The following is a 13,147-nucleotide window of genomic DNA, read 5'->3' as shown; positions in this document are numbered from 1 at the left end:
GAGGAGGTAGAAGAGGAATGGGCACTCCAGAGTATTTGAAGGCTATGGTAGCATCTAATAGGGCAGCCACAGCTGGGAGAGAGGGATTAATCTGGTGGAGAACTGAGAAGATGTTTCGAAGATTGTGAGAGGTGGGGTGCCCCGGAATTAAACCGGTTTAATCCTGGCGTTCGATTAATGACATAAGTGGGATGAGGCGGGTAGCTAGCAATTTGGCGTACATTTTATTATCAGTGTTTATGAGGGACAGAGGACGATATGAATCATAGCACTCTGGAGGTTAATCCAGTTTCAAAAGAAGGGCGAGAAAGGCCTCGCAAAGAGATGGGGGAAACTTCTGCATTCGAGAGAATCATTATAAATGGCGGCTAAGTGCAGGACAAGGAGAGGCGGGCATTGTTTATAGAATGCAGGGGTGAGGCCATCTGATCTTGTCGCCCAGGAGCCCTCGCGATGACTGTAGAGATCTCTTCCTGAGTGAATGGTTCTTACAAGTAGTCCCGGTGATTAATACTAGGCCATAGGAGTTCAATGGTGTCAAAATATTGGTCCATAACCTAGTGGGGCCGCATCGCCGGCAGTGTATAACTGGGAGTAAAAGGTTGAGATTCAAGCGATGACTTCCGTAGGGGGAGTTGTTCTGCCAGAAGCCTCATCCTCTCATCCTGCAGTGCTGTAATAAAGGAAGAGGCATGTGGTTGCCTGATGAGATTAGCAAGAGTTTTGACAGGGCATAACCCTAGGCATACTGATGGGCGCGCACCTCTCTATCCAAAAATGCTATCTCCCTATCCGCCTCCTCGTGGAAGTCAGTAATTTTGGCTCTGATCAGCACAAGGGTGGCAGGGCTGGGGTCTCGGGACTGCTGGAGATCTAGGGGCAGATTTATGAGGCCCGTTGCGCCATCAGAACGTCACTTTTTGTGACGTTCCGTGGCGCAGAAGCCTGCGTGATATTTATCAGGCAGCACTGAGCCACTTTTTGTAGCTTAATGCTGCCTCATAAATATCAGTCCCTTTAACGCAGACTACTTTTTATATTTCATTATAATATAGAGTAATTGTATTGAATTAATAAACACAAATTAATGAAAGCCTGAGATTGCTACCTTGCCAGTTTTAAACATGTGTTGTGCACTGGCTGCAGCAGGCACAGTTTCCCACTTTGCAATGTTACCCATACAAAAAATGAAAGAGGATTCCAGGTCAAGAGGAACCTTAAGCTCAATATTTGACAACACCGACCAAATTTTCCATTATGGGTGGCAGGGCTAGGATATGGGTGTAAGAGGTTGGTAGTAGGTGCACAACACAACAGGCCACCATAGAGAAATAAATACATTTTTTATTTTGCTTCTTCAATTTGGAATATGTCACACAGTATTTGCTTTTAACGAAGGTTCTACAACAGAGCAAAAACATGGGAGAAATTGATTTCACACTTTCCTTTTAAAATATTCATTTTCTCTTATTAATTCTATGTGTAGGAAGAGTAATGCAAAGTGAATTTGCTTTACTTTTCTTTAACAGGATCTTCGTGGACTATGACTGCTTGGTTAAAATGTGTCCCATGCATGTAAAATGGTTCTTAATCAATAAATGTTAATACAAAGGTAGCAATGATTACACAACACATTTCCTTCATTAACCCTGGTGTAATCATTCTTCCACAAAATCAATTGGAGTTAAATTGGTTTGTTCCATTGAATATTACCTAATAACAATATGGAGCAGAATTGGATTACCATGTTTTGCATCAATCCGATTTTATTACAATATATTATGAGTGCAAATGCAGTAGGAACACTTGAATACCATGTTTGAAATATGCCATGAATTTTAATGCTGAGGAAGTTTGCAAGAATTTACATCTTGTCCATTTCAAACCCTTAATTTGATATGATCAATTTTCTTTTATTTTGACCAATCCTCTGTGCTCTTAATCTCCCCTGAAATATAGCAATATACTTACTGAGCATATATTATCTTCCATTGAGAGTAAATAAACTCCCATGCTATGCTCTGTCCAATGGGGTTTGCTGCGACTGCATTAATGGTAGAAATTGCATCCTGCTTTCGGATCTTTGTGGTATCCATGGAATACTCGAGATATCTAAAGACAGAGATTAAAAGAACATGAAAAACATGCAGTTGGCTATCTCTGCTTGTAATTTTTTTTATATTCACTGTTGAGTACCTTATAATTTTTGAGAATAGGATGCAACATTACAACAATGCTGACTATTATTTTTGTAGCACAAGTAGTCAAATACAATTTATTTGGCTTATCAACAGCCATAAAACCACACAGTCTAAAACCAGCTGACATACAATGGACTTCCCACTATAACATTTACTAAAGCAAGTCATGAAAAGTTCAGTGACAAACAGATCTAAAACAGCCGAAGATTAATGTACACATTACATTACAATGTCCCATATCTATTTCTGATCCCCAAGGCACAATGAACAAAATTTGCCATGGCAACACAGATCCATTTTTCACAATTCTTTTAAGAAGCCATAGGCCTGGTTATAGGACCTTAGCAAAAGTAAAATTGGGGTCAGAAAAAGTTACCATGCATAAGAATATAAGTGACAAAAAAAGAGTAAAGTGCAATGTGCTTTGGTGGGAAACGGGCAGCTTGGCAATGGTAATCTCCAGTCTTCTTTCCTAGAAAATGACACTAATAAATGTACTGTAGTAAAACAAAATCTTGTGAGATAAAACTTGGAATTCACATTTAAAATCGATAGTACATGAAATTCACAGCCCAGCAACATTTTAATTAAGTTATAATTGGCACTGGAACAGAGTTTATCAAATTTCGCCTGGTGACGCCTACCCTCCTTTCCTTTAAAAACCTCTTTCACCTGAAACACAGCCTTTCCATTTATATTCTATGGATTATAAAATAACGCTGGGAGATCTAAATCTGAAAAGGCCATTTTGATGTAATTTATCCAAGGGATCGCCAGGGCATTATCCAGGGAAATACAATCTTCCAGCACCTCCCTTTCTATAGGTGTGCTCTCGTATTTCCCCAGATTCTAATCTAGAGTAACAAAGGTTCCAGCTGGAATTTATCCACCATATGGGTAAGACCCAGCTCAGATTGACACAAAGTTTGGAGTGGCTTGAGGGTCTGCCAAGAGACTTCGCAAAAATGTGTTCTTAACCTTCTGCAATTGCCCGGCACCCTTGCATCCCCAGACACCTGCTCATTAAGCTGCTATAAAATACACTTACTTTTGTAAATTTTGGTCATTTCCTATACTGACTTGTGCCCCAACTAGTGAGCAAGGGTGAAAACTGACTTTACGGCTCTTTGGCATTGAGACACCCTATTAGTATAAAGGCTGGGCCTATTTAAGTTATGAGCCAGAGGTAAAGCCAGGATAAGTTAAAGTCTTAACCCTACAAATGTCTGTTCCATCCAAATAAAACGCTTTCATTTAACAATATTCTGGCCAATACTCTTCACAAAAGATTTGCTAATATTACTTTGGAGGTCTAGCCCCCCATAAAACTATAAACAGCATCTTGGAGGAGTTTTAGACCATTTGCGGTTCTTGAAATTAGAATGCATCATTTAAGTACAGTAAAACCAGTAGAAAGATAGACTTAATTTTGGCCAGCTCTTTCCCTACTTTGCACAAATGGGATTCCATTCCAAATCAATGATGTAGAGAAGAAACAGCAAAGGGCCATCACACAACCTTGTCTAACCCCCAATGAAGATTTTATTATGGGGAAAATATCACCCTCTGTTCTATATCTGACCCTGACTATGCACTCCCAATGAATTCTTTGAAGTAATCAAATTACATAAACTATCTATTTAGGGTATGGTTGTTAGGATTTTAAATTACACTGTTGAAATTGTTTAAATTTGACACCCTTTGCACTACTTTGCGAAATTGTGAAATTAGTGTACTTTGAAGAGTACTTCTTTCTGGGAAAGATACAAACAAAACAAGCATTAGTAGAGCCCCTATATCAACTGATAGCTGAACTTTTCTCTTCATTGATTGATGAGTTTATGTGTGTGGTATTGTGGGTGGGTGAGCTGCTGAATGGCAGAACATGTCCTGTGGAAAAAAACGACTCAGTTGCCATTTTTACTCACATTATCTACTTAGAGATGTGCAAAAAGGGACAAAAACATAATTAGATCCATATTTGCCTACAACCACTTTTATGTATTCTAGAAACAATTTCCTTGACTCCCATTTCAGTATCCATTTTTGTACACCCAACCTAAAAACCTCATCTCAAATGATTCCAAGAAGTCTCTTAGTGCCTGATTATGAGTTTGGCGGTCTGTGGACCGCCAAGCTCACAATGGCATGGTGGTGGTGGTCTGTCCACTACTGCGCCGGTGCTCTGACAACCGTATTACAACTTTGGCGGTCGGACTTCCATGTTGCGGTGGCCAGAGGCTAAAAATATGCTGGCGGTGCCACTGCGTCAGTGCCATGCATATTACAAGTTTCCTGAATGCTAGCGTTCTCATGGAAGTTCTTACTCCATGAAACTTTTGGCAGTCAGGAAACAACCCTTGCCCCATGCATGTTGGTGCATGCAGGGGGGGGCACATGTTGTACCCCTTGTTATACATGCACCCCCAGTCCCAGCATGACATGGACCTCACAGTCCATGCCATGCTGGAAAGAGCTGTGGTGGCCCTGCGGCAAATGCAGCATTAAGGCTCACATTTGAGACTTTTTACTGCATAGCCGTGGGACCAGTATGCCGCGCACCAGACCACAATTTCACTCATAATCTGGAGGCTGGGAGGCAGACATGTTTGGCAGTGTGGGAGTGGAGCAGTGGCATTGAAGCACTCTCCCACACCGCCAAACTCCAAATCAGGCCCTTAGTGAACAATGATTTGCTGTGTACATAGATGTAAAAAAGTTGCAAGCAGAAAATGAATCCCCCCACTAAATGCCAAGTAAACCTAAAGTTAGTTAATATCACTGAAAAAGCTAAATTGTGAACTCTATCCATTTTACGTACACCTGTACAGTGATATTGGTTGCCAAAATACAAACCAAAGGTGGATTGATAAAAATGGTGAGCTTTATGCCTTAACAGAGAAGACTGTCTAAGTTAGAGCTGCCCACACTTGGGTCTGCTACATGTGGTATACTCACACAAAACAAGGGTCAAGAGAGTGAGCCTTCCCTAGCTCTCCTAACTCAGACTGTATACCCCACACAAAGTGAAGGACAGAGAACTGCTACCTTTAAAAGACCTAGGGGTTTCTTAAGAATGCCCTCACACACTATATAGTGGCATGCTTTATCATAGGGCTGCTAACAACACCCTGGTGCAGACCAACACTCATGGTGGATCGCTTGTTTTTTTTTAAAAGAAGAAAAGAGAAAAAAAAGGAGAAGGTGCTCCAAAGGAGGGATCCCTAATGCAGATTATTATTATTCTATTAAAACTGCCTACGTGGTCACCTATATAGTTATGTCTTTAATGGTCTCACTTGAGAGGGTTAAAAGTAAGTGTTGGGTTTATAGGAGGAGTTACATCTCCATTACCCCATCTGCTTGTACTGACATGTTTCAGCCAATCACAAATGCCCTTATGGGTCTCTGGCCTTCCTCGGGATACCGATCTCTTGTGGATAATCAAAATCTTATCGTTTACAATTTAACCAAAAGTAAAATAACAGGCCTTACTTTATATTTGTAAGTAACCACACTCGCACTCTGTACCTATAAAGAAACAAGGTAACATAGCAAAATACTTCCCCTTGACAATTGCATAAGTTAATCCTCCCTTACACAAGGTTATGTTCCCTTGTATTTTAACTTCTATGCACACCAGTGTGGTATAAAAACTGTCAAATCTCCAGATATATCCATTAAAAATCACCCAACACCAAGTGGACAGTGGAACTCCCATATAAAAAATTCAAGCATCAGTATTAGTCAGTAAGATCATCCAAGTGCATCTTACCTGAGTTACATTATTTTTTCTCCCATTTCGGGCCAAACTGGAAACACCGCCCTGTAGCCAAACTCTGCAAATGAACATGCTTTTAAAAATGGGTTGCATTCATTAATCTAGTCCTTTATCCAGCGTGTATTATATGTTGTTCTAATCATTATTTCATGTATCCTTAATGTTCTATCCCCAAGGATATACATTTGACTGTCTCCTGTAGCATGTGTAATTAACAGAGATGGACATTCCCCTGATTCACCTACAGGAGCATGCTGTCCCTGTGTCATCTAGGTATACTGGGCTGTAGAGAGTCTTATATAAATCACTCTTACTGTTTGTTTCCTTAAGGGAGATAGGACAAAATGTCTCTATTTTGTTACCTCGTCCAATACTTTTAGTTAAAGTCTCATGTTTGTCCGATCTGGCAGACATGAAAGGCCACCTCATCCAATCCTTTAAGTTAGTGTCTCATATCTGTCCGATCGGTACGATTGTGCTTGATCCTCCCATTAACTTACTTCGTCATGGGTCGGTGTCTCCTACCGCGCCCTCCAACAATAAGTGTTTGTTGATGCAGGATCATGATATAGATCATGCGATAGTTCCGTGATTATGACAATTCCGGTCTCAAGTCTCTGTTTGAGCTAGAAGGAACTATGAGATTTTGGATAACAACCCAACACCTGAATTCCAGAAGGAGATCAATAGTTATGTTAAGGAAGCCATCTACCCAATAGGTATTCGCTAATTGTGTATGCAATTTCAAGGGGGCAAGGGTTCCAAAAGGACACCCTGTTGCACCCCTGAAATGTGCATGTGTGCACATGTGGCGCACATACATGCCCTAAGCTGTGGTGGCTCGCTGTGGAAGTGCCGCGGGGCGGTGGGCAGGGCAAGGCAGGGGAGGGGCAGTGTGGGGGTAGTGGAGTCAAACATACGACGTCCACGCATAAAGTAGGTAAATAAAAATATAAAATGATTTACCTGGTGCGCATGGCACCGCTGAGTTGGCGATGCAGCTTGCACAAGGTAAATAGTTTTATTTCTTTATTACCTACTTTATGTCTGACTCCACTACTTCAAAGTTCTGATGCAGTCAAAATACACATGTAGGATACTATGGAGCCATCCGACATCGGTCAGGAACCGGAACCGACCGGCCTACTGTCGTCGGTTAAGGACCTGCAAGTACGATGCGACCGAACCCTGTTCGGTCACACTCGTATCCTTCACAATGGGAGCATGCATTCCGAATGGAATGCATGCTCGCCCTGTGAAATGCAGGGGTGCAGTTCATCCCTGCACCCTGTGGCAGGGACCCCAATGTGTGGCAGGGATCAACAGGGGGGCACCATAGGTTCCCCAGGCTGCCATTTGTTGGCCTTGCACCTACTTCAACACTACTAATTCAATGAAGGCCATGAACATAGGGACCACAGCCATGGATACCACAGGATAAATTAAGAAGACCTGATGAGGTCCAATCACAAATTGACAGCCATGAGACACTGGACTGCGGAATCAGCATGGCTATCAAATATATTGATTCCGTCAAAAGGTAAGCCCTTTAGACTGTCCTGAACATTCTGAGGGAAACTGGAATCATGCAACCAAGCGTGCCTCCTCAGAGATACTGATCTAGCCATAGCTATACCAGCAGAATCCGTTTTGTCCATTGCCGACCTGATAGTGAATTTTGCCATTTCACGACCATCCTGTATCAGCTGAATAAGTTCATCTATAACTCCCTTCGGGAGAGAAGGAAGTAGTCGATCGACAGAATCCCATAGGGCAAAAGAAGCCCTTCCAAACACACAGGAAGTGTTTAAAGATTTTAGGGCCGAACAAGTGGAAGCAAGCATATTTTGGTCACACGTCTCCAACCACGAGACTCCCTGCTTGGTGGAAGCAATGGAGGAGTTTCCAAACTTATCAAAGCTGAAGCTGCCTGCACAACAAGCCCTGTAACATTAGGGTGTTGACAAAGACAAACAGGATCATCTGGAGCCGGTCGATGACAGTGTGCAATGGCACGCTCAACAGAAACTCTTGACGTTGGCCTAGCCCAAGTCCCTAGAAGAATGTCGTATAGCGACTCTCCAAAAGGAAGTAAAGGCTCAACCCCAGTGTCACTATAATGGAGCAGACACAATAAGGGATCCGAGGACAGAGACACCACAGGAAGCTGCACCTTTAAAGTATCAGCAGACTCTTTATTGACCCCAGCAAAAGCGGCACTAGCCTCTGGCACTATTCAAGGTGGTGAAATTAAATCATAGGTAGAGGACGGTTGTAGACAAATGTATGACATTACAACACAAACATTTGAAACACATGCCTTTACAATGCAGTTTTTACATCACAACGTCCATTACACCACATGATTTTACAGCGCATGCCCTTACAATGCATTTTGAGAAACTACATTTACAACGCATGTCACTACAATGCATACCATTACAACGCATATTACTTTAAGGGCAACAGTAGGGTAAGTGTTGGATAGTGTAGGAGTACAAATTACTATTCCAACTCTAGTGAGTGCAACAGTAGGGTGAGTGTTGGATAGTGTAGGAGTAAAAAAATGACTATTTCCACTCCAGTGAGTGAAGCAGTAAGGTAAGTGTTGGATAGTGTAGGGTTAAAAATGAATATTTCCCATTACTTACCTTATAATGCGTTGTAATGGCATGCATTTTATTTGTAATGACATGCTTTTGTAATGGCTGCATTGTAATGGCATGCGATGTAAAGGATGTTGTATTGTAATGACTGCGTTGTAAAGGTAGTGCGCTCTAATGACTGCGTTGTAAAGGTTGTTTCCCGTTGTAGACTAACGTCCCCAACAAAAGCCATAGAACCTCCTGCATGAGGCTGGCCATGAGTACCCAAACGCTCATCTCCACCAGCATCTGAAGACTCCTCCTGCAAACACTGGGGAAATGGCAATCAAAGTATCCTTATCCTCAATTTGTATTGGAGATGGTGCAGAGGCCTCAGTGGCAATAAACGGTGTCTCCATGGCCTATCAATATCGAGTCGGCATCGTATTACCGTCCACCACTAAAGATATCTCTGTTGTTGAACTGCATCAAGATGGCATTGGATCGACGTCCACCACTAATAGTGTCTTCGGGGTCACACAGCGTCGAGGCGCTGATAAATCCCCCTCTACGGATGCCACCGACATCATTACAGTAAGCCGCACCAGGCTGTTTCCTGATGTTGTAGCGACTCCAGCTAAGAAAGCCAAGGTCCTCGATCAGTGCAGAGGGCGAAGCCACTGGCAAACTCCCAATCAGAGTCCCCTCAACCTTTTTGGGGCCCGAAGGTGCACCAGGGAGAGGAATTGACCCAAACAAGACTGATTACGCTTGGAAATATACTTCCATCTGGACCATAGTTGCCCCCTCACCAAGATATCGTGGAAAGCTTCGGGTTGACTCCTGTGCACCAGCCTCCAGTAAGGACTGGGAGGAACTGGCACCGGCGTCATTACCTCACGAGGTCTCAGGCCTCTATGACTTTGTGAAAGAATTTACCTGTTTTGACGAGCAACGTCCACGGGAACAGCTCCTCAACCTTCCCCGAGCAGGAGCCTCAGAACGGGAAATTCAAAGTTAAGGAATCTGCGGCTAGAGGTCTCTATCTCTATCCACACAGCTGGATTGGTGAGAGGTGGTCCAAGGCCATGCCCCTTTTTACACCACTCTGCTCTCACGCCTCTTGGCACACTGCTGGTGGGGCGATGAGAGTGGTGTAAAAAGGGTGCATGGTTTCGGACCATTCTCAGCAATCCAGCTGTGTGGGACTTACTGGAGGTACCTGGAGGGCTAGTTAGCCCCCAGAGACCCTCAGTATTTAATGGGACTTAATCCCCCAATTTAGAACACGCCAGGAGGGGCGTTTGGAGAGTGGTGGAGAAAGGGGGCGTGGGCTGTGTCCAGCTTTCAGCAATCCCACTATCTGGGACATACTGGAGGTATCAGGTAGGCTAGCTGGCCCCTAAGGCCCCCTAACAGCGAAGGAGACTTTAATCCCCATCCAAGAGCGTGCCAGGAAGTGCGTTAGCAGAGTGGTGGGGAAAGGGGTGTGGCCTGCTATGACAACTTAGCAATCCTGCTGTGTGGGACTTACTGGAGGTAATAGGAGGAGTAGTTGGCCCCCAATGTTGTCCTTGGGGGCCACTACCCCTCTTGTTACCTCCAGTAAGTCCCACACAGTGGGATTGCTAAAACATCTTCGGAGGCCATGCCTCCCTTTTTCCACCACGTTGCAAACGCACCTCCTGACAGACTACAGGATGGCGGATGAAGTCCAATTTACTCCTGAGGGACTTTGGGGGCCAAGAAGCCCTCATGGTGGCTCCTGTAAGTCCTACGCAGTGGAATTCCTGAGCGCTGGTTTTTCTGCCCCCTGCTGCCTCATTCTGCACCTCTGTTCCTTCTTTCTGTACCTCTCTTGTTTCTTTCTGTATCCCTCTTGCCTCTTTCCTCACTCCTTCCCCCTTTCTGCATCTCTGTTGCTTCTTAATGCACTTCTCTGGCTTCTATTTGCACCTCTTGTGTCTCTTTCTGCACTCCTCTTCCCTCTTTCTGCACTCCTTTTGCCTCTTTCAGCAAATCTGTTGCTTCTTTCTGCACTTCTCTTGCTTCTTTCTGTACCCTTCTTGCCTCTTCCTGCACCCCCTTTGCCTCTTTGTGCACCTCTACTGCCTCTTCCTGCACCTCTCTTGCCATTTTCTACAGTTCTCTAGCCTCTTTCTGCACCTCTTTTTCTTCTTTCTGCACTTTTATTGCCTCTTTATCTACCCATCTTGCCTCTTTCTGCACCTCTGTTGATTCTTTCTCACTTCTCTTGTTTCTTTCTGCACATCTGTTACCTCTTTCTGCACCTCACTTGCTTCTTTTGTGTACCCCTCTTGCCTCTTTCTGCACCCCTGTTCCCTCTTTCTGCACCTCCCTTGCCTCTTTCGGTACCACTGTTCCTTCTTTCTTCACTTCTTTTGTTTCTTTCTGCAACCCTCGTACCTCTTTTTTCTGCACCACTTGTGTTTCTTTCTGTATGCCTCTTCTCTCTTTCTGCACTCCTCTTGTCTCTTTCTGCACATCTGTTCCTTGTTTGTGCATTTCACTTGTTTCCTTTCTTTCTGCACCTCTCTTGCTTCTCTCTGCTTCCCTCTTGCCTCTTTCTCCACCCCTCTTCCCTCTTTCTGCACCTCTGTTGCTTCTTTCTGTACTTCTTTTGCTTCTTTCTGCACCTCTGTCCCTTCTTTTTGTAACCCCTGTGCCTCTTCCTGCACCCCTCTTCCCTCTTTCTGCACTCCTCTTACCTCTTTCTGTACCTCTGTTGCTTCTTTCTGAATGTCTTTTGTTACTTTCTGCACCTCTCTTCCCTCTTTTTACACCCCTCTTGCCTCTTTCTCTACCCCTCCCCCCCTTTCTGCATCTCTGTTGCTTTTTTTGCTCTTCTCTTGCCTATTTCTGCACCTCTCTCCCATATTTCTGCAAGGCTTGTGCCTCTTTCTGCACTCCTCTTACCTCTTTATACTCTCCAGTTGTGTCTTTCTGCACCTCTGTTGCTTCTTTCTACACACCTGTTGCTTCTTTCCATAATTCTCTTGCCTGTTTCTTTCTTTCTGCACCTCACTTGCCTCTTTCTGCACTTCTCTTGCTTCTTTCCACACCTCTGTTGCTTCTTTCAGCAATTCTCTTGCCTCTTTATGCACTTCTCTTGCTTGTTACTGCATCTCTCTAGTGTATTTCTGCACCTCTGTTGCCTCTTTCTGTACCTCACTTGCTTCTTTCTGTACCCCTCTTGACTCTTTCTGCACCCCTCTTTTCTCTTTTTGCACCTCTCTTGCCTCTTTCTGCATCCCTGTTCCATTTCTTGCACCTTCCCTGCCTGTTTCTGCACCTCTCTTGCCTTATTCTATACCTCTTTTGCTTCTTTCTACACTTCTCTTCCTTCTTTCTGTACCCCTCCTGCCTCTTTCTGCACCTCTCTTGCATCTTTGTGCACCTCTCCTACCTTTTTCTGCACCCCTCTTGCCTCTTTTTGCACCTCTGTTGGTTCTTTCTGCACTGCTCTTGCTTCGTTCTGCACCTCACTTGCCTCTTTCTGCACTTCTCTTGCTTCTTTCTACACCTCTGTTGCTTCTGTCAGCAATTCTCTTGCCTCTTACCGCACTTCTTTTCCTTCTTTCTGCTCCCCTCTTGCCTCTTTGTGCACCTCTGTTGGTTCATTCTGCACTGCTTTTGCTTCTTTCTGCACCTCACGTGCCTCTTTCTGCACTTCTCTTGCTTCTTTCTACACCTCTGATGCTTCTTTCTGTACTTTTCTTGCCTCTTTCTTCACCCTTTGAGCCTCTTTCAGCACCTCTGCTGCTTCTTTCTGCACTTCTCTTCCTTTCTTTTGCACTCCTCCTACCTCTTTTTTACCTCTCTTGCCTCTTTGTGTACATCTCCTACCTCTTTCTGCATCCCTCTTGCCTCTTTTTGCACCTCTGTTAGTTCTTTCTGCACTGCTCTTGCTTCTTTCTGCACTTCTTTTGTACATTTCTGTATCCCTCTTGCCTCTTTCTGCACCCTCTACCCTACTTCTCCACCTCTCTTGCTTCTTTCTGAACTTCTCTTGCTTCTTTCTGCACCTTTCTTGCTTGTTTCTGCACCTCTCTTTTGCTTCTTTTACCACCTCTGTTGCTTCTTTCTGCACTTCTCTTGCCTCTTTCTACACCTTTGACTTAGAGGTAGTTTTAATCCCCCTGCCCTATTATGTACTAGAGCCTTACAGGGGAGGTCATGCCAATCACATGGGTACCCCACCCCATAGTGTACCTTAGTGTGTGTAGATGTTTTTACTGTTTTCTAAGTGTATTTCAGCATAGCACTGGCTCCGGGTATGGTTAGTCAGAGTCAGTTACCACCAGTACCAGTCAGCAAAAAGTTGTGGGCACAGGATGACTTTGCAACAAGGGCTCTTTCTGACCCTCTGTTGGTTCTTTCTGCATATCTCTTACTTCTTTCTGCATTTTTCTTCGTCTTTCTGGACTTCTGTGGCCTCTTTCTGCATTTCTCTTGATTCCATCTGTGCTTTTCTTCCTCTTTCTGCACATGTCCTACCTCTGTAGGCATACTTAGAAATTAGCATTTAAAAGTCCTTTGAAATTTACCGAAAAAACCGT

General features: G+C 43.9%; 1 protein-coding gene across 2 annotated transcripts in view; it reads right to left on the bottom strand.

Moving 5' to 3' along the window:
* LOC146860512 (aminopeptidase N-like) overlaps nucleotides 1–13,147 on the bottom strand; it is an 832,137-nt gene that overhangs the window by 142,905 nt on the left and 676,085 nt on the right. For both annotated transcript variants that reach the window (XM_085644423.1, XM_085644425.1), the window contains one exon: nucleotides 1,972–2,112. In XM_085644423.1, coding sequence (XP_085500549.1) covers nucleotides 1,972–2,112 — 141 coding nt within the window. The remainder of the gene's footprint in view (nucleotides 1–1,971; nucleotides 2,113–13,147) is intronic.

Source organism: Triturus cristatus, chromosome 3_1 (genome assembly GCF_964204655.1).
Source record: "Triturus cristatus chromosome 3_1, aTriCri1.1, whole genome shotgun sequence".
Classification (NCBI taxonomy): domain Eukaryota; kingdom Metazoa; phylum Chordata; class Amphibia; order Caudata; family Salamandridae; genus Triturus; species Triturus cristatus.
This window is presented reverse-complemented; position numbering and strand designations above follow the sequence as displayed.